Source organism: Chrysochloris asiatica, unplaced genomic scaffold, assembly GCF_000296735.1.
Source record: "Chrysochloris asiatica unplaced genomic scaffold, ChrAsi1.0 scaffold00128, whole genome shotgun sequence".
Classification (NCBI taxonomy): Eukaryota; Metazoa; Chordata; class Mammalia; order Afrosoricida; family Chrysochloridae; genus Chrysochloris; species Chrysochloris asiatica.
In genome coordinates this window covers 7,704,629-7,725,760 of record NW_006408646.1, presented here as the reverse complement: position 1 = coordinate 7,725,760, position 21,132 = coordinate 7,704,629, and the positions used below count along the sequence as shown (strand labels likewise).

The following is a 21,132-nucleotide window of genomic DNA, read 5'->3' as shown; positions in this document are numbered from 1 at the left end:
CAGAACACGGGGATACCGAATGGTTTAAAACCAGGAAAGGTATACACCAGGTTGCATCATTTCACCATACTTACTCAATTTATATGCTGAGCAAGTAAATTGAGAAACTTGATTATATGAAGAACATGTCACCAGGATGGAGAAAGACTCGTTAATCTGTGATATGCAGATGACACAATCTTGCTGAAAGTGAAGAGGATTTAAAATATAGATGAAGACTTTTGTATGGATTGCACCTCTATGAAAAGAAAGCAAAAACCTCATAACTGAACAATAGACTTTAAGTACAATAGACTTCCCTGGGTTCTTTGAAGCAGACTGGCTCCTACCTCCTGTAAACCCTAAATCTACTGCCTTCAAGTCGATTCTGATTTATAGTAACCCTGTATAGGGTTCCTGAAACTGTAAATCTTCACAGGAGCAGACAAACTTAGCTTTCTTTAGTGAAGTGGCTAGCAGGTTAGAACTGCCGACCTGTGGTTAGCAGTCTAGTGTTTATCCTACAGCGCCACCATGGCTCCTGTCACCTTCTCTATAGCCTGCTAAGAGTGTCCTCAGCTATTTCCACCTATTTCATTCATCAAACCAGTTCCATTATCTTTTCATATTTAAGTACTTGAGATATCTCATCTACTGGCAATTCATCTCCACTCCCATCCCATTCTACCATCCATGGTAATCCTAAACCCTCTTTGCTATTTCTCTCCCCTAAGCACCATTTAGCCTTTGAAACATTTGGTGTCTTTGTCTCATCTTGACTCGATGATGGCAGAACTTTTGCTTAGATGTCATTCATTTTGGTATTCATCAGTTCTAAAAGAAGGCTCGAAGCATTGATGTGGCACTGTAAAACAAACGTTGGATTGCTAACCACAAAGTCAGTGATTCAAACCCACCAATTGCCTGCTATGAGTCAGAGCTGACTCAACAGCACATACAACAAAAGAAGGCCTGGCACATTATATGGACTCGGTGGCATTTGTTGAAGAAATTCGTCTTTCTTGTTCTATTTACTATTAAGGAGTGTTTCATACTTTTTGAATTTCTATGCTTTCATTTCAGTGGGGTCTCAGGAAAGATGAGAGGCAAATAGGAATGCTAGTCAAACAAACATCTTGAGCTACCCACCACCATTGCATGGATTCTGATTCATAGTGACCCTGTAAGGGTTCTCAAGACCGTAAATCTTTACAGGAACAGATGGTCTCATCTTTCTCATAAGGATCCACTGATTTGAACCTCGAACTTTGTGGTTAGTAGTCCTGTGCTTATCATCAGAGTTCTAATAGAATAACCAATAGGAATTTATATTTAAAATCCATAAAGCTCATAAAATCCATTTAAGAACTGTGCTCGTAGACCATTTCTGGATAGATGCACATAAACTATTAATATAGTGGCCTCAGAGTGAAGGGGAGGAGCAGTTGCTTTCATTATTAACCCTCTGCACTTTGAATTTTGTATTCCGTGTGTGAATTATAGTTTTTAATACTATTTATATGTTTTAGAGGAACTTATGTTCTATAATCTATGTTCTGTTATCAGGAGGGACCAGTCCCTGGGAAAGAGGTTCATGCTTTGATGGAGAGTCAGTGAAATGACCCTCAGCAAGATGGATTGACACAGTGGCTGCGGCAATGGACTCAAAACATAAAATTGTATGGATGGTGCAGGATTGGGCAATGTTTCATCTTATTGTACTTAGGGTCATTATGAGTCAGAACCCACTTGATGGCACCTAACAATGACATGCTCTATAATGCCTTGAGTTGATTACAAATGCCTACGTCTTCAGGGGCCACTTTAAGTACAAGCTTCCCTGGGTTCTTCGAAGTGGGTAAGTGTACCTGGGTTAGGACCGTAGGAAGTAGTAGGAGCAGGACGTGCTGGGGCTTGCATAGTCCATCCAAAAATGGTTGCGTTTTTTAAAAAAGCAGACAAACATGGTGTTCATCAGACTGACCTCTGCTGAGAGTGATAGAAACCATAGGTTTTGTTTGAAATCCTTCCTGGGGAGTTAATGATCCCTTGGTGGTAGAGGATGTAGCATCTCTGAGGCATTAGGAAGAGAAGAAAACCACTTTAGAAATGACCTGAGAGCTCCAAAGAACATGGCTGATGGGGCATGAAACAATCTGCACAAAGAAAGAAGTAGCTAAGCCTCCCTTTTACAGACTTGTCTTGACACTGCCTGACAGGAGCTCATGAGGAGAGCGGCGAGGGTGTTCCAAGCTAGGAAGAGGAAATCACATCTGGGAGCACTCCAGGAAGAAGGTGGCCAGACACCAGGTCCTGAAGAAGTAAGTTGAATTTCCTCAGGTGGGGATGAAGGAAGGGCTGTGTTCTTAGCAGGCCAAACAGTAGGATCCAAAGTTCACATGTAGAAAACCAAAGGGTCTCTTTGGAGAAGAGAGAGAATTCAATGTGACTCACTGGAAGAATGATTTATAGGAATTCATTTGGCTCATGGGCAATAAGGGTGGAAAATAGGTTCCAAGAGATTACCTCCCTTCCCCCAAGGCCTCTTATTTATTTTCCCTTTGAAGAGTGCACAAGGAATCATTCTTTCCCATCACCATTTCATTTATGTGGAGCCCATGCCAGAGTAAGACTTGGTTGGACCCCAGTGGCTAACCAGATTCTCAATGGATACTGACTAATATGGACAACACAAGGTCCCTTATAGATGCTGGAGATATCTGTTTGACTTCTTCCTCCTAGGGACTCACTGATATATTAAGGAAGTGAGAAATCCACCAAAATGTGGGAAAAGATGTATGTTGCTCAGGATCTCAAGTAAATTAAAGAACCACCAAATCTGAACCCGTATCTCTAGACTCTGAGTTGTAAAATCAGGATAGCCCTTTCCCTGTTAACAAGGGCATTGTCCCTGCCTTTAGTTTGCTAGGCACACCCAAGAATTCAATGACCTGGCCTTCCTCCTCCCAGGCCTCTCCCCGCCCCCACACACAACCAGCAGGACATGAGGGCACATGCGTGTGCATCTACTGACCCCTTGTGGTTGTTTTGGGAAACATCTTAGTGCAACAGCCTGGTCAATTTCTCACAGTACTTAGTCACCTTCTACTTTGGGGGATCCTTCCTACAATCCTGGGAGATAATGAGAGCTGGGATTCCCAAATCCACTCTATAAATGAGTGGTAACATCCTAGACTCCAGTCCCAGATCCATCATTTAATTCCTTATCTGATCCTTCAAGTTGATCCCCAATTCCTGAAAAGACAGCTTTAAGGTCCCTTCCAGCTTCCCAAATGCTTGGGAACAAGCTCAGAGTGAGCCTAGAAGTACTCTTGGCCTGCAAGTCACCCTACCTCCAATGCTCATCGGGAAAAGGGAGGTGTCATAGGAAGCAAGAAAGTCAGCTCTTTCACCTTTGTGCTCTGGGTATATGAGGGGTCCCAGAGAGAGACAGATGGGTGAATGGATAGACAAAACCAAGCAAATAGATAAGAACTTTGGGATCACTCTTAGCAGAAACTGGGGAAGTTACTTGCCTCCCCCTGCTCCCTGACAAAGTGCTTCCTATAATTCCAGCTCCCTGAAAGCCCTGGTGGTACAGTGGTTAAAGTGTCTGGTGGCTAATCATAAAGTTGATGGTTCAAATTCACCAGACACTCAGCTGCAGAAAGATGGGGCAGTCTGCTTCCATAAGATTCCAGCCTTGGAAACCCTATGGAGCAATTCCCTAGGGGCTGCCATGAGTCTGAATCAATCGGATAGCAGTGGGTTTCAGTTTGGGTTTCGGTTAGTCCCTGGGTGGTGCAAATGGTTAAGCAGTTGACTACTAGGAGTCTTGGTGTGGTGCTGTAGGATAACTGCAAGGTCAGTGTTTTAAAACCCACCAGCCATTCCTCAGAAACCCTACAAGGGGTTGCTATGAGTTGAAACCAATCAGACAGTAATTAACAACAATCAGGTAGATCAGATCCACACAGAGATAACCTCAGAAGACTGGCTTGGAGGTCTTCTTCCAAAAGGTCACCACCTTGAAAATCCTATGTTGTTGTTGTTAAACGCAATTCCAACTCATAGGAACCCTAGATAGGGTTTCCAAAGAGTGGCTGGTGAATTTGAACCTCCAACTTGTGGTTCAAACCCACCTTGCAGTCCAGTGCATTATCCCACAGTGCCACACCAGGACTCCTGAAGGTCCGTCCTATGGAGCAGTTTTAGTCTGCACCTGCGGTTGTAATTAGTCAGAATTGACTTGATGGCAACTACCAGCAAACCCCCTTGCAGGCTGCTCCGGATTTACCAAGCTGAGGTTCTGAAGCCCCTGACAGCTTGGCGCTAGGACCAGCCATGAGGGGAATGATCCCTCATCCATGGCTTCCTCCATGCTGGTCTTGACCACAGGCTCATCATCCATGGCTGTATGAGGAGTTAGGGACCAAGGCCATGGGGAAAGCTCAAAATGCAACATCCTTCAAAGAGAGAACTTCCTGTGGCCAAGGCTGAGCTTGGTGCCCACAAGGAAGATGAAGATGGTATGGAAAGTACATGACTATCATGGATTGGTTTGTGTCTCCCCCACCCTCCCAAATATGTGCCAGCCACGATTCCCAGGGGTTTGGCAGTTATGTGATGATCCCCAATGAAATACAAGGGTTAAAGGTGGGACCCTGATCCTATATAAGGGAGTTTCCCAGGACTATGGCATGCAACACCTTATATCTTACAAGAGATAAAAGGAGAGAGAGAGAGCAAAGAAAGGAACCTACTGCTACCAAGAAAAAAGAAGAGCCAGGAGTGGAGTGCATCCTTTAGACTTGGGGTCTCTGCATTGTGAAGCTTCTAGATCCAGAGGAAAATTGGTGCCAAGACACATGGAGATCTCCAAGGAATGCTGGGCCTATAGACAAAGACCTTCATTCCAAGTCAACAAAGACTTGAAACACTAAATTTAGATTGGTAGCCTCCTAAACTGTAAGAGAATGAATTTATGTTTGTTAAAGTCATCCACAGGAGTTCGGTGGCATAGTAGGTTACGCACTGGGCTGCTACCCACTAGGTCAGCAATTTGGATCTACCAGCTGCTCCCCTGGTGAAAGATGAGGCTTTCTGCTTCTGTAAAGATTTACAGCCTTGTAAATCCTGTACAGGATCATTATGAGTCAGAACCACTGACTGGCACACAACCACCACCACCAAAGCCATCTACTTAACAAGATTTAAAGTGAATAGAGGTAAATACTGTTAATTGATGTTACATCAGAGTTAAAGTGAATAGAGAGGATTGCAATCTATTGTAATGAAGCCTATGATTTTTTGAATGTAAAATTGATTATCTCTGTAAACCTTCACTCAATTCACAATAAAAGGTTTAAAAAAGAAAAGTCATCCACTTGTGTTTCTGTTACAACAGTGCTAGATATCTAAGACAATGCCCTATGCATCTCACACCCTGGTTCAAATCAAGTTCAAGACAGAGCAGGTTCCCTAGCCTGTCCATATCTTGGTTTTCTTACCTGTAACATGGTGTTGTAAGGATTGGATGAATTACAATAGGAAGTTTGCAGGTAATAAGTGCTCAATTGATGAGAATTCCTTTCCTTTTGTTTCAGGCCAACGGGGAATTCTGGCAAGGTGAAGAATAAGGTCCACTGTGTGCCCAGCCAGCTTTTAAGCTGGGAAGGTATTCCAAGTTCCCTAAAGGAATGAAGCTCATTTGGTGATAGGGAAGGAGGGAGTGAAATGCATTGTTGAACACACTTGTTCTGATTGTTGGTATCATTGCATCAATTCCAATTCACAGCACCACATGTAAAGCTGCCCCATAGGGTTTCCTAAGTGGTTAAGTGTTGGGCTGCTAACCTCAAGGTAAATAGTTCAAACCTACTAGCTGCTCTGCAGAAGATGAGGCTGTCTGCTCCCATAAAGATTTACAAGTCTTGGAAACTCTAGGGAGAATTTTACTCTGTTCTATGAGTCAGAACCAACTGGACAGCACTTAACAACAACATAGGGTCACTATGAGTTAGGACTGACTGATTCATCTTTACAGAAGCAAAGAGCCTTTCTCCTGCATGCTACCAGGGATCCTTAAACACACACTTGACCCCTTAAAAGAAGATGTCCAAAAAAGATGCTTGTTTCCCCAGTGCACTGGGTTGATCAGGACAGACAACTTAGACATTAGCTATCAAAAATAGGGGGCTGTAAAGGCACAAAGTGTCTGACTTACAAGTTTTCATGAGTGTGCTTAGTTCCAGAATGAGGAGGGTAAGGTAGAATTCCCCACTGAATAGCTTTCCTCTTTTCTAGATGGTGAAAGGGGACGGGGTGGGGGGTGCAGAGATGATGGTGATAGGATTTTATGATTCATTTGTGAGTAATTGTTGTTTTTGTTGTTAGGTGTCATCGAGTCGGTACCAACCCATAGCGACCTTATGCACAGCAGAACGAAACACTGCCTGATCCTGGGCCAACTTCACTACTGTTGCCACGCTTGAGTCCATCGATGCTGCCACTTGGCCAATCCATCTCATTGGGGGTCTTCCTCTTTTTCTCTGACCCTCCACCTTACCAAACATGATATACTTCTCCAGTGACTGGTCCCTCCTGACAATATGTCCAAAGTATGAGAGACAAAGTTTGGCCATCTTGGCCTCTAAGGAGCATTCTGGCTGTACTTCTTCCAAAATGGATCTATTGGTTCTTTTGGCAGTCCATGGCACTCTCAATATTCTCCTCTAACACCATAACTCAAAGGCATCAATTCTTCTATGGTCTTCCTTATTCATTGTTCAGCTTTCGCATGCATATGAGGTTATTGAAAACACCATGGCTTGGGTCAGGCGCACGAATTGTCACACTGTAATGGTAGGGGATGAGTAACTAAAAAAGGGAAGTAGTTAATCTTTCATTTTAGAAACAGAGGACCCCAGAACCATCAAGAAGGAAGAGCATGAATGGAGTGTGAAATTCTGCCCAGAAAAGCGGCCAACAGCAGAGGCAATGACATAGAGACAGACCAGCTGAGGACTCCAGGCCCATGGACTGAGAAAGGCTGTGTGCCTATGGGCAGGAGTATGCCCTATGGACATTTAAATGAATATGTACTTTTTGTTTTGTATGTGTGCATCAATAATTTTTGCTTTGTGCATTTGGGGAAAATAATATGTAAAAGTGAAGTGTGGCATTGTGGGTTAATTCACTGGACTGCAAAGTTGGTTAGAACTGCACAGTTCGCGGTTCAAGCTCACCAGCCGTCCCTTGGAAACCCTATACGGGGTCGCTATAGGTCAGAACTGACTCAATGGCACTTAACAACAACAAAACACAGTGGAGACAGGGTAACTGTCATTTCAGGGAGGGGAGTGTAATCAATGAAATTAAAACATATGATTGGTTGAAAGTTAAAAAAAACTGATAGTTACAGTGGCGGGGAGGGCAAATTATTCACGGGCTACGCATAGACACATGTCAACATGGTGACAGGGCAGGCAACATAAAATGAGGAGAGATGAAGGTAGTGGCAGACACAGGGGAATGTAATATTAAAGTGAATAGAGGTAAACACTGCTAACTGTTAGTACATGGAAGGGATTGTCATCATTGTAATGAGGCAAAGTCTATGATTTGTTGAGTGTAAAACTGATTATCTGCTTGGTAAACCTTCACTCAATTCCCAATGAAAATTTTTATATATGTATATAAAAGAGATTGTCATCTATCTGTCCCCCACCAACAGCACAGAACTTCAGACACACGAGATGTTCACTAAAGACTTCCCAAGGGTAAATCTGAAAACCATCTTTCCACAGCTAATGGGTAGGTAGCATTGTGAACACCTGTGTCCTGTCCCGCCACTTTCTATAAAAGCATCTCCCTTGTCCACACCTCCCTAATCCATCTTAACTCTCCCTAATAGCCTACCCATGTCAGAACAAGTCCCTAGCCACCTAATAAGAGGGAGACCTGGGGTTTAATCCAGAGCTGCTGTTAAATAGCTGACCTCAGGTCATTGATGTTATGTCTGAGGATCCCATAACACAAGCTGTAAAGTCATGGAGCTGGAACCAGAGCCAGGATTAGATCTGTGCTCCAAATAGTGCCAGGTCCCAGCTCTCCACTCCCAACTAGGAGATGGGCTTGGGACTGAGACAGGCTTGGCTTTTACTTTGTCACTATCTGTCAGTTTGTCCACTGTGATGGATTGTGTTTGCTGTGCTGCTGGAAGCTATACCACTGGTATTTTAAATACCAGCAGGGTCACCAGCAGTTTTCAGCAGAGCTTCAAAAGAGACTGACCACTTTTGAAGGGTTAGCCACTGAAAACTTTATGACTAGCCAGCAGTGAAACATTGTCTGATATAGTGCCAGAAGATAAGCCCCTCAGGTTTGGAAGGCACTCAAAATGTGACTGGGGAAGAGCTGTCTTCTCAAGGTAGAGTTGACCTTAGTGATGTGGATGGAGCAGAGCTTTCAGGACCTTTATTTGCTGATGGGGCATAACTCCAAATGAAAAGACATAATTGCAACAACCATTAATAATCGGAAAGTGAAATGTACAAAGCATGAATCTAGGAAAATTGGTAAGTTGTCAAAAATGAAATGGAACACATAAACATTGATATTCTATGCATTAGTGAGCTGAAATTGTCTGGTATTGGCCATTTTGAATCAGAAAACTATACGTTAGCAATAACAAATTATTTTACTATGCCTGGAACAAATTGAAAAGGAATGGTGTCACATTCATTGTCAAAATAAGCATTTCAAGATCTATCTTGAAGTACAATGCTACCTGTGATAGGATAATATCCATACACCTACAAGGAAGACCAATGGAGTCCTGTGTGGTGCTGTGAACAGCAAAGTCGGTGGTTAAAACTCACCAGAGGCTCCTCAGAAACCCTATACAGGGTAACTGTGAGTGGGAACCGACTCAATGTCACTTAATACCAGTAGTATTCAAATTTACACACCAGCCACTAAAGAAATTGAAGAATTCTACTAACTTCTTCATTCTGACCTGAAAGATGTTTACTTTTTTACTGGATAACATTGTGAAGAATTTGAATTCTAGAACACAATTAATTGTGCTCATGAGGAACCTGTACATACACTATGAGGCAGTCCTTAGAACTGAACAAGGGATTTAAAATCAGGCAAGGTGTGCACCAAGGTTGTATCTTTTTATCATATTTACTAAATTTTTACGTTAAGCAAATAATCTAAGAATTGGATTATATGATGAACAATGTGGCATCAGGATTGGAGGAAGAGTCCTTAACACCCTTCAAAATGCAGATAGAACAACCTTGCTTGCTGAAAGTGAAGAGAACTTACATTACTTACTGATGAAGACCCAAAGACTACAGTTTCCAGTATGGATTGTACCTCAGTGTAAAGAAAACAAAAATTATCATGAATGAACCAATAAATGACATCATGACAAAATGGAGAAAAGATTAAAGTTGTCGAAGACCTCATCTTGTTCATATCTACTATCAGCACTCATAGAAGCAGCGGTCAAGAAATCAAATGATAGGCAAATCTGCTACAACAGTCCTCTTTTTGATATTAAAGAACAAAGATGTCAGTTTGAGGACTGTTATAGGGGAGAAAAGAGACCCCCATCTTCAAATATTATAGATACTATGAAGTAAATACAGACTATAAAGTAAATACAAGACAAAGACAAACAGATCACCTGGATGAGAGAGATGAACCACACCATGAGTTTCTGGAGTTCTGTTTCCCTTTTATAGGGCACAGAGAACAAAGGAATCTCCTCTCACAATCATGACTGACAGCACCAATGCCAGGCCTATGGAAAGTTGAGGAGACTAGCGCAGAAAGGAAAGTTTACAGTCTCTGAGGCTCCTAGGGTATGACATCACAATCAGGCGACCATTAAAGGATGTGTCCACGAATGTTCCTGTGATGGCTGGCTGGGGGAAGTGGCCCCAAACCCACTTTTAAATATACTCCGTTTCTATCTCTGGCAGTTCAGCTGTCAGAGGTGTGTAAAGTACTCAAGGAAAAATGGCATCTGAACACTTAGACACAAGATGGAATTAGGCTCTGCCTGGCTGGAGTCATTCACAGGCAAAAAGCCTTAAGATTTCATGCTTTATAGCAGGACTAAAGTGTACCTGACCCAAGACATGGTATGCTCAGTCACTTCATTCGCATGTTGGACAATGAATAAGGAAGACCATAGAAGAAGCAATGTATTCAAATTATGTTTTTGGAGAAGAATATTAAAAAGTACCATGGACTACCCAAAACACAAACAAATCTGTGTTGGAAAAAGTACAGCCAGACTGCTCCTTTATCTCTCATTATCTGTTCCCTCATCTGTAAAATGAGGGCACTTGGTTAACATAAAACACATGCACCAGGCACTGTGCTGATGCTGTAATAAACTCTATTGTTGTTGTTAAGTGCCATGGAGTCAATTCCAACTCAAAATCACCCTGTATAGGGTCTCCAAGGAGTGGCTGGTGGATTTGAACCACCAACCTTGTGGTTCAAACTGACCTTGTGGTACAGTGCCACACCAGGACTCCGAGGGCCATATAAGGCCTGCAAAATCATTTAGTCTGGCCCTGCCAAGGCAACCACAGTTCTAGCCATCATGTTTTTGTTGTTGCTAGGTAACATCGAGTGGGTTCTGACTCATAGTGTTTCCAAAGAGCAGCTGGTGAATTTGAACTGCCAACCTTGTGGTTCAACCTGACCTTGTGGTCCAGTGCTTTATTCCACAGCACCATGCCAGACCATCATGTTATTGTTAAGTGTTGTTGAGTCAGTTCTGGCTCACAGCAACCTTGTATACGGTTCCCAAAGAGCGGCTGGTGAGTCTGAACTGCTGACCTTGCAGTTCAAACCGACCTTGTGGTCGAGGGCTTATCCTATAGCACCACACCAGGACTTTGACCATCACATTAGGGGTAAGTTAAAACTTTGACAGTGTATAGAAGGTTAATTTTCAATTTTATAATTTTATATGGCCCCCAAATGGTGTTACAAACTCTGGCAGAAAAAAAGTTTCCCATCCCTGCTGTATAGGATTTCCTAAGGGTTTTTTGTTTTGTTTTGTTTTGTTTTTTCACAGGAACAGAAAGCCTCATCTTTCTTCCACGGAGCAATTGGCAGGCTCAAATCACGAACCTTGTGGTTTGCAATCTAGTGCTTGTTTTATGGAGCCACCACAAAAGCGTCAAACTGCTCCCTAGAGTTTCTGAGACTATAAACATTTATGGGAACAGACAGCATCATCTTTCTCCCACTGAGTGGCTGGTGGCTTTGAACCGCTACCCTTGAGGTTAGCAGCCTACCACCTAACCCACTATCCCACCTGAGTTCTTTCTCTGAGTAGTAAGAATATGAACAATATAGTCATTTGATCATAAAACATAGACTACTCTGTTTACTAGACATTGTAGTTTTGGGGCTCAATGTTTGTGTCCCTGCCATGAAGGCATTCACAACCTGGTAGGGACACCATGTAAATACATAAATGCCTCGGTGCAGAAACAGGGTGTGAACACACAGGGGTACAACGAAGGAGTGACTTGCTCTGTGGGGACCAAATCAGAGGAAGCAGCACAGAGGAAGCATCAATGGAGAAAAGATCAAAGTTGTTAAGGACTTCATTCTTCTTGGATCAACTATCAACACTCATGGAAGCAGCAGTCAAGAGCTCAAACAACGTATTGCATTGGGCAAATCTGCCGCACAAGACCTTTTTAAAGTGTTGAAGAGCAAAGATGTCAACATGAGAACTAAGGTGTGCCTGGTCCAAGCCATGGTATTTTCAATAACCTCATATGCATGCGAAAGCTGGACAGTGAATAAGGAAGATCATAGAAGAATTGACGCCTTTGTGTTATGGTGTTGGAGGAGAATATTGAAAGTGCCATGGGCTGCCAAAAGAACCAATAGATTTGTTTTGGAAGAAGTACAGCCAGAGTGCTCCTTGGAGGCCAAGATGGCCAAACTTCATCTCTCATACTTTGGACATATTGTCAGGAGGGAGCAGTCACTGGAGAAGAATATCATTTTTGGTAAGGTGGAGGGTCAGAGAAAAAGAGGAAGACCCCCAGCAAAATGGATTGGCCAAGTGGCAGCATCGATGGATTCAAGCGTGGCAGCAATAGTGAGGTTGGCCCAGGATTGGGCAGTGTTTCATTCTGCTGTGCATAAGGTCGTTATGGGTCGGTACCGACTTGATGGCACCTAACAACAACAACATCACAGAAAAAAAGAGACCTGAACTAAATCTTGGACTATCCCTGGTCCCTACCCTCAGAGTATAGAATCTAGTCAGGAAGTAAGATATATTCCCAAACAGCTACCACACAAGGCAGAATGCAGCTCATAAAATTATTCCAACTTCAGAAGGGAGAGAAACCCGGGCAGCTTAGGTGGGTGAAGGAGGCAAGCAGGAGGGAGCAGGAGGTCAGGGAAGCTTTGTGGGAGATGGCACTGAGATAGATCTAGAAGGTTGAAGAGAGTTGTGTGAGAGCCTTGAGGGGCTGAAGAAGCAAGCCAGGCAGACAGGCTGCATCAGTAAAGGCATCAATCAAATGGAGACTCTCAGCTGTGGTTGGGAACAGAAGGCCAGGGAGTAGAGACAGCAAGGCTGGAAGTTCCTGCAGACATTTGATGAAAATGAGTCCCAAATCAATCTGTACTTCCATCATGTCAGTTCTTGGTGGCGAGTTCTCTTACTACCTTTCTCATTGTTTCAAAGAAGGAAACAGAAGCTCATAGAGATTACAAGGTCATACGGCTGATGGATGGCAGAAATAGGACTTGACCTAGCTCTCACTGATGCCTTACCCAACCTCCTGACCACTCAGTGGCAAGTGATGGCATTACCAAGCCCTTCCCGTCTAAGATACTATCCCAGTGCACCTGGCCTGGCATTTTACCTCATAGATATGGACACAGAAAGGCCACTTTTTGCCTTAACCATGGAATCTGGCTTGACTGGGCCACTTCCACTCCAATAGTCAAGAACCACCTCAGTGGTGTGGGGCAAGGACTATTAGAACTGCTATGATAGTTTCTGTGTTCTGCTGTCTGCTGCCATCAGTTTATTGTTGCTTCAGCAATGGTGTGGGCTAGCCAGGGTCTAGTAGTTCTTCTAGAGTTACTGTTGGCCTGAGGCAGGTCTCACTGGCTTGGCTAGGTTATGTGTATTTTGTTAGGCTGCAATTTGAACTGGACCTTGTTATCCAGGTGCTGTTGGAGGTTCGAGGTCTCCCGTTTCCAGCGCCCCAGCTTTCTGAGCTGGTCGTTCATGAACTTTTTTTTCAGGTGGTCGTACAAGTGGCCCATCTTTTTCTTGGTCTTGTCAGAAGCTCTTGTCTTATAAAAAAAAAAACAGAGGTGAGATTAGGATGAAGAAGCCATTCCTCAGCAAAGGAAGCATCTATGCTGCCAGTTTGGGAATTGGGGGTGGGGAGAGATTGCCAGCTGGACCCAATATTCTATCAATAACTTGACTTATAGGGAATCTCAGTGCCTCTATGTGTAAAATGTGCACATTGAGCTGGAGAACCGCTTTGGTACCTTTTAACAAGTCTGCAGTCTGGTCCCGACTTTGACCTCAACAGCTCTAGTTGAATACTGGTCAGAAAAAGGCAGAGGGGAGTAGCTAAAGGGTACATCTTGTTCCTTTGCCACCTCCCACCCACTCAACTCTTATCACATCATGCCTATCGCTCACTTGGTGCTTCCATATATTGACAGTGACATCCCCTAGGTCCCACAGAACTCTGCTTATTTCTTCTGTACAGTTTCTATCCCCAGCAAAACAGCTTAGGAAGGCCCAGCCCACATCTCCCTTGCTCATTTATTCAAATGAACTAGCTACAACAGGAGGTAGTAGGAAAAGTCAGCCAGAAATCTTCACAGCAGCTACAATGCAGTGAGGAACGTGAGGCTGACCATGATTCATCCCTTAAAGCAGCAGCACAATGTTCAAAGATGAGAAACATCAGGAAACATTTCATGGTTTCTTGGGTTGGCATATAAAGTGGGACTGGGTTATGAAAGAAAGGGAGGTTTTAGGCATGTGGCAACAGAATCTGGTGGGAGGTAAGCCTGGGAGGCTATGTTTTAAACAAGATTTCCGGGGAATTGTAGTAAGCTCAAACATTGTCTCAAGACCTTTCATGTTAAACAAAGTTCTACATAAAGGTCAGTCAATGTTGATGTGATTATACCCACTCCTCACTTATAGACATGGGTAGGTTCTAAATATCACGTCTTTATGCAGAAATATCCTGGTGTGGTGCTGTGGGTTAATGCGCCAGACTGCAAAGTCGTTTGAACTGCAAGATCGGCGGTTCAAGCTCACCAGCTGCACATTGGAAACCCTATACAGGGTCGCTATGGGTCAGAATCGACTTGATGGCACTTGACAACAACAACAATGCAGAAATAGGCATGATGCAAAATGGAGGATGACTACACCAGCTCACTACCTCACCTGTACTGTGAAAATCTTGCTGGGCCCCTAGTTAGGTCATCTGCCACTTCTACTTCCACCTCTCTCACATCACCCCAGGAGAACTGGCCCCCCAACCACCACCACCCACAGGGGAGGGCCACTTAGTCTTCCAGAGCCACCCTCCTCCCCATTCCTGAGGTTCCCTCCCTCTCCTGACCTCACCATGTTTTCAGAATGGGTGACCCCAGTTCACCCACTCAATGACCTCAAAATAGCATTCATGGCTTTGTTAAGGGCTGGGGGGCTCCCTGTCCATATGTAGGAGGACCTGGATGCTGCTGAGGGAGTCATACCACCTACCTGGTACCCCCACTGGCTCTTTGCCTGAGCATCCCCTCAATCTCACTGGGCAATGCTGACCTCTTTCACTCCATGTCGCCATTGTTATTGTTGTTAAGTGCTATCAAGTCAGTTTCGACTCATAGTGACACTGTATAGGGTTTCCGAGGAGTGGCTGGTGGGTTTGAACTACCACCTGCGGTTCAGCTTGACCTTGCAGTCTAGTGCTTATCCTACAGTGCCACACCAGGACTCCATGTCCCCATAGAATCGATAATCCAGAGCTTTTCCAAGGAAGTGATAGTCAGGCCCAATCTCTGCCCTTGACCTTAAACTGCATCCGTTAATCCTAGCCCCACCCAAATAGCCTGGCCCGCCCTCACCTGTGCCCATCCAGGAGAGGGTATCAAGGAAGCACAATGGGCTGCACAGGTGTCAATCAATGTGAGGTCCCACAGGCACCAGGCACCTGAGTGCCCTATCTCAAGGGCTTCTCCTGACCACAGCCTGTCTTGTTCCTGTTGCCCCTTTGGACTAGGAGCTGGGGCTCTCCAGGGTCCTGCTTTCTCCCTGGCCCAAGGGCAGCCCCCCTTCAGGATACCAACTAATGCTGCTTCAGCCTCAGTTGCCTGTGGGCACTCAGGACTCACTAGGCAGCATCCTGTGCCCACTGGCCCTACTCAAACTCCTCCTCTGCTCCACTCAGCACCCCAGTGGCTCTGGAAGACTAAGTCCCTCTCCTCTCTCAGGTGGTCAAATACTATGCAATATAAGCTTCCTTTCTACAGACTCCATCAGGGACCTTGGCGTTCATTATAGTCAGATATGCATCGTTAATGCACAAAATAGTCTACAGTAGATTTTTGACTATTGAAATACGAAATACCAGATAACAAGATAGTCAATAAGTGAGGAAAAGGTATATCCTAATCCTAAATCGATAAGTGAAGAACAGGTATATCCTAAGACCATCAGAAACATTCCAGATGCTTGATAAAAATATAGAATGTAGAAGTCTAGTTTAATGGACCTTGAGTGAGGACCAACAATCTATATTTGCATCATGTACCTGAGATGATTATGATATAACCAATGTGAAGTAAGTAGACCTCTTTTATAAATGAGGAAAGAGTCTCAGGGAAGGCGTAACTTACCCAAGATCCCACACTATTTTCCACAACACCATGTTTCTCTAAATTGAACAGAGGAAGAAATACCCAGACTCTTACTCTTTGTTTGGTCTTTGTGACCTTTAATAAGACCTGACACCATCTTTTCAGACTTTTTCTCGTCCCTTTGCCTTTAGCTGTTAGAATCCAATGGGCCCACTCAGATTTGGATCTGGAACATGAGAGAAAAGCTCAACAGAGTCAAGAAGGGGACAGCAGTTCAACTCTGGGCTCCTGGTCTGCTTAAAGAAATCAGTAAGTTCTTTGAGTTTGTTTGTTCTAGTCTCTTCCGAGTATCCAACACAATGCCCAACCCAAGCAGGCCCTTTAATCAATGAATTATCAAGCACTGTCTGTGGGGGCAGTGACATGGTGGCACTGTGGTTCCCTTCCCCTTTTTCTGATGGCTGTAGGGTAAGCCACAAGTAAGTTCTCACTTGGAATATGAAGATCATCTCTAAAGGAAAAAGATTAATCACTGATAATCACAGATAGTGTTGGTGCCATTTCAAGTTCTAGAACCCACAATGTCTTTAGATGGGAGAGAGTAGGAATCAACTCATGGATTCCCTATGGTTAAACAAGGCGGTAATGTGCTTTGAGAAAAGAAATGTCACAAGAGACAAAATACAGAGTCCCCCCCCCCCCCCCCGAGGTCCCTGAGCCCAATAACATCTGTGGGACCTTGGACAAGTCAGTAACTAGAGTCTCAATGACCTCATCTGTAAAATTGGATCTGCATTAAAACACCCTTGATAGGTCCCAATACTGAACTGCCCCCAAAGGCAATGGCCAGAGTGAAATGAGTAGGGTCCAAGCCATTAACACCTTTGAATGCAAAAGTTGTGACTACTTTACCTCCATCTCAAAGATTCGTTGTGCACAGAGGTTGTCACGAATAATCACCCGAGATAAGTGGCTCTTGGGTAGAAATTTTGTTGTCGCTGCTTCACTGGAATTCATTAAGCTGGAGGAGAGAGGGGAAGGTGGCACCGTTTAGGGATGGTAAGGCCAGGACAAGGGTTCTTCCTGTGAGATAAAGGGGTGTTGAGAGGAAAAGCTACCCTGAGAGGAATGTAGAAAGGCCTAGAACAGTCAGCTATGTCAGCAGAGACTCAGAATTGTCCTGAGGAGAAATCTTGGCTGAGATAGGAGTGGTGGTGGTGTAGTGTTAGAAGCAGGGTTCAGAGGAATGATTTAAAGAGGGGCTAGAAGTCCTGGTGTGGGGCTGTGGGTTAATGCGCCAGACTGCAAAGCTGTTTGAACTGCAAGGTCGGCCGTTCAAGCTCACCAGTCGCTCCTCGGAAACCCTGTATAGGGTCACTATGGGTTGGAGCCGACCCGACGGCACTTAACAACAACAGGAGATACCTGGAGTCCTGGTGTGGCACTGTGGGTTAATGTGCTGGACTGCCAAGTCAGTTTGAACCACAAGGTTGATGGTTCAAGCTCACCAGCCACTCCTCAGAAACCCTATGCAGGGTTGCTATGGGAGATACTTGCTCCAGGTCTAAGGCCTAAGAGGGGTCTGGGTAGGGGGGATTCAGGGGAAAGAATGAAGAGTCTGGACAAAAGTTGAGTCAGGTTAACAAGAAAATTTAAGGGAGGAGGATTTGGAAAAAGTTTGAAAAGTGAGGGAGGTTTGGTTTGAGATGACTGGAAGATCAGGTGGGGGAGTTTCCAAGTGAAAATGGAGATAACATGAGAAATTGATCAAAAATAGATATTGTCAGATATAGCTGTCATTTGTGATAATTTGGTTACACCATGGAATGGCTTTGCAAAAACAAAAAGAAACACCTAAACCTACTGGTCGCTATGAGTTGTAACCGACTTCATGACACATAACCACCACCACACTGCTGTGAAGTCAATTCTTAATCATGGACTTTTAAATGCTTTCATTTAAACATTGTTCATTCTATCTAAAACTTTGGAAGTTCTTTAAATGTGCAACAATAGGGAAGCAATTGAACAAACTGTGGTTAAGTTGTACAATAAACTACTATGTTGTTGTTGTTAAATGCCGTTGAGTCGATTTCAACCCATAGCAACCCTGTATAGGGTTTCCAAGGAGCAGCTGGTGAGCTTGAACCACCGATGTTGCAGTTCAAATGACTTTGCAGTCTGATGCATTAGCCCACAGCGCCACGCCAGGACTCCATATAAACCACTTTGTAGCTATTAAAATTATTATAATGGACCTAGGCATCCAGGTGGGGAAAGGGAGCAGGTGATAAACAATGATCCTTTTTTTTTTTTTTTTAATCTCCTTTTAATGTGTATTTGAAAACAAATCAGCATGTTGTAATACATACATGTTAGGTAGGACCTAGAAGGATATATATCAACATGTTAATAGTGGGATGACCAAGTGGGGTGATGGGTATTTCTTAATACTTGCATTTTGCTTTTTTTGTCTTATATGATTCCCCTATAGTAAGTATACACTACTTTTATAATGAGTCCCCAAAATGACAATTTGTAAAGATTTAACAAATTGTTTTCTAATTCATTTTCAGCTAATTTCAAACTAGAGATTCATGAAAGTTTTTATAGTTCCAAACTGGGATAAACAAACTAACATCCCAATCTCCCATTTATAGTTTTGGGTTTTTTTACTTCTACGTGGCACACTGTAGGATAAGAACTGTACTACTAACTGAAAGGCTGGTGGTTCAAACCCAACAGCTCCTATACAAGACAGCTCTGAGTCAGAACCGACTCTATGGCACTTAACAACAATGTATGGCAATAAAGCATAGCATGAAATGATGAGAAAGCTGAAGTTTAGAAACCAAAATGCTCACACCCCAGTGCCCACAGTTGTTTTTTTAAAAAAGGCCTAAAATATTTATATACATGAAACAGTTTGCATCCACTCAGTGGTGCACTAAATTTACCAATTTGGTAAAGGAAAAAAAAAAAATTGGGAAGAAATTACCAATTAGAAAGGGAAATAAAGACAGAGATTTTACTTTCAAATGATAGTCATTTTGAGCCAAATTACTTTCCCCTGCAAGGCCTCTAGGACCTTAGATGATGGTATGAGGGTGGTCCTGTGATGGAAGGTGTGGGGCAAGTTGGGGCTTGTGGGAACAGGGGGCTTTCCTGGGGTCACTGAGGGAAGTGAAAGCTAAGAAAAGGGGTGTCAAGCAGGTTCAGGCCTGAGGGGACCTGGGCCTCATCAGATTTCAGAGCTACCCGCCAAGGATGCTAGGAACCCTGGGGCCTAGGAGATTGCCAAGCTGAAAATCTTTCAGAGGAAATGTAGGTTTGGGGTGTGAATTTGACTTTTAGGGGATGGGTTGAGGGGAGAGGTCCCAAGAGCTGGGCTAGGAATTGGGGCCCAGGTCTGAGAGAAATCCGGAGCCCCTGGGGGCCTAAGAAGCGGTCTGGCTCTGAAGGGACTTCCTGAAGGGCCCCGGGATCTAACACTCTAGGTACCAGGGCCACACCTGAACAGGACTAGCGGCTGCGATGTCCGCGGCCGCAGGAAGCAGATCTGCGGCTGGGCGCCCCTCCACACGTCTTGGCGGCTGTCCTGCGAATCACGTCGCAAGGCGCTGGTGACCGGGGTGCTGTTGAAACTGGTGGCTGCCTGGGAGGAGGTCGCATTAGCCACAGGCGAGTTCAGATTCCATGTGACCGAAGGCCTGGACGAATGTCTACGTGAGTCTTCTAAACTCGTGTATAATTTCGGGATGGGAGCCAGATGATGTCTGGGGACAACGGGAGACATGCTTAATGATGGCGCGCAGACTCACAGATTAAGTCCCTGAGCTGGGGGCCAGCTCTGGGCACCGCGCGTAGTCCGGGAAACGTGCAAACTGGGCGGGGCTTTAACTCAGCCTGGGAGACAGCGGAATGACAGGATTGTCCCTCAGCGGCCGCCGTGGCGCGGCCCAGCGTGTTGCTGTGGAAACGGGAAGAGCGGAATGGAATTGGCTGGAGTGCGGCGAACCGCCTGCGCTCTAGACCTTGATAATGGTAGTACGCGGGGGCAAGTAACAGGGTGAACTGGGGTGGGGTAACACCAGAGCGGGAGCATAGCTTTTGCTTTCCCCGAAGTCTGGCACCACCCTTGCTGCGGTGAGCGTCAGCTGCCATGGAAACCAGCGAGCCTGGTCTTCCGGAATTGTGGCTCCGAGATCGTGACAAGTCTCTGCGTCCCTAGACCTTCGCCAGAGACTTCCTAAACGAACTCACCCGTCTGTCCGCCCAACCGCTCAGAGAGGTAAGGCGGCCGGGGTCCCAACTGGCAACGGTGCTGTGGCCTGAAGCTGAGATCACAGAACTTGGCAAAGAACCCTATTCCAGCACCACCTGCTGGAAGCCTACCTGGCCCATTCCCCTCCTCCACCCGCGGTATAGCGCCTTGCGTTCATCAACTAGTAATTCTTTTTCTATGTTTCATGAACTCCCGCGGTGTTTGCCGACGTTTGCTATGTGTAATGAGATCAGAAAGATCCCCTTTGGGGCCCCTGCTTTATGACACTGAAAGAGGTCCTTTCCTCTCCTTGCCTCACGTGTACCGTGTGTGACCCAGGTAGGTTACTCTGAAGATGGAACCAGATGAGGAAAGTCAAAGCTATAAAGCAATGATGATACACTTGTTGCCGAGTTTCCGTTTCACCATCTCAGCACCCCCAGCTAAAATTTCTTCAGGTCTGCGTCACTTTACATGGTATTTGCAACACCCTGTGGTGGTTTTGTGCCGTGGAGTTGGTTGCGACTCATAGCGACCCTGTACAGGGTTTCCGAGGCTGTAAATCTTTACGGAAGCAGAAAGCCTCATCTTTCTCCCGAGGAACAGCTGGTAGTTTTAAACTGCTTACCTTGCGGTTCCGCAGACCGATTTGTAACCACTGTGCTACCAGAGCTCCTTCTAGTATTAGTACTGAGCTGCAGTTCAAACCCACTAACCACTCCTTGGAAACCATGGACAGGGTCGCTATGAGTTAAAACTGACTTGATGGCACTTAACAACAATAACGCGTAGTGCGTTACTCGTTGGGCTGCTAATCCTAAAGTCAGCAGTTAGAATCCACCATCCGCTCTGGCGGGAGAAAGGTGAAGTTTTCTGCTTTGTGAAGATGGACAGTCTCAGAAACCCTACACAGGGTCGTTATGAGTTGGAATTGAACAAGAATGTAGTTGTGTGCTGCCCATGCCATTCCAACTCAC

At 44.7% G+C, this 21,132-nt stretch overlaps 1 protein-coding gene across 1 annotated transcript; it reads right to left on the bottom strand.

The window, feature by feature from the left end:
- Positions 1 to 12,371: 12,371 nt before the first annotated feature.
- LOC102834077 (uncharacterized protein C5orf52 homolog) lies at positions 12,372 to 20,055 on the bottom strand. The gene is made up of 5 exons (XM_006869307.1): positions 19,769 to 20,055; positions 19,404 to 19,667; positions 16,799 to 16,912; positions 13,210 to 13,345; positions 12,372 to 12,473 (listed from the first exon to the last, which is right to left on the bottom strand). The coding sequence occupies exons 1-5, from the start codon at positions 20,053 to 20,055 to the stop codon at positions 12,372 to 12,374; spliced, it is 903 nt and encodes a 300-aa protein (XP_006869369.1).
- Positions 20,056 to 21,132: the final 1,077 nt, after the last annotated feature.

Bases quoted from the DNA above. Each gene is read 5' to 3' on its own strand.
- LOC102834077 (XM_006869307.1), bottom strand. From the start codon at position 20,055: ATGGCAGCTGACGCTCACCGCAGCAAGGGTGGTGCCAGACTTCGGGGA. The intron at 13,346-16,798 runs GTAGTCACAACT...TTATAAGACAAG, and splicing joins ATCTTTGAGATGGAGGTAAA to AGCTTCTGACAAGACCAAGA. The intron at 12,474-13,209 runs GTCCAGTTCAAA...TCAACCTTCTAG, and splicing joins AACAGCACCTGGATAACAAG to ATCTATCTCAGTGCCATCTC.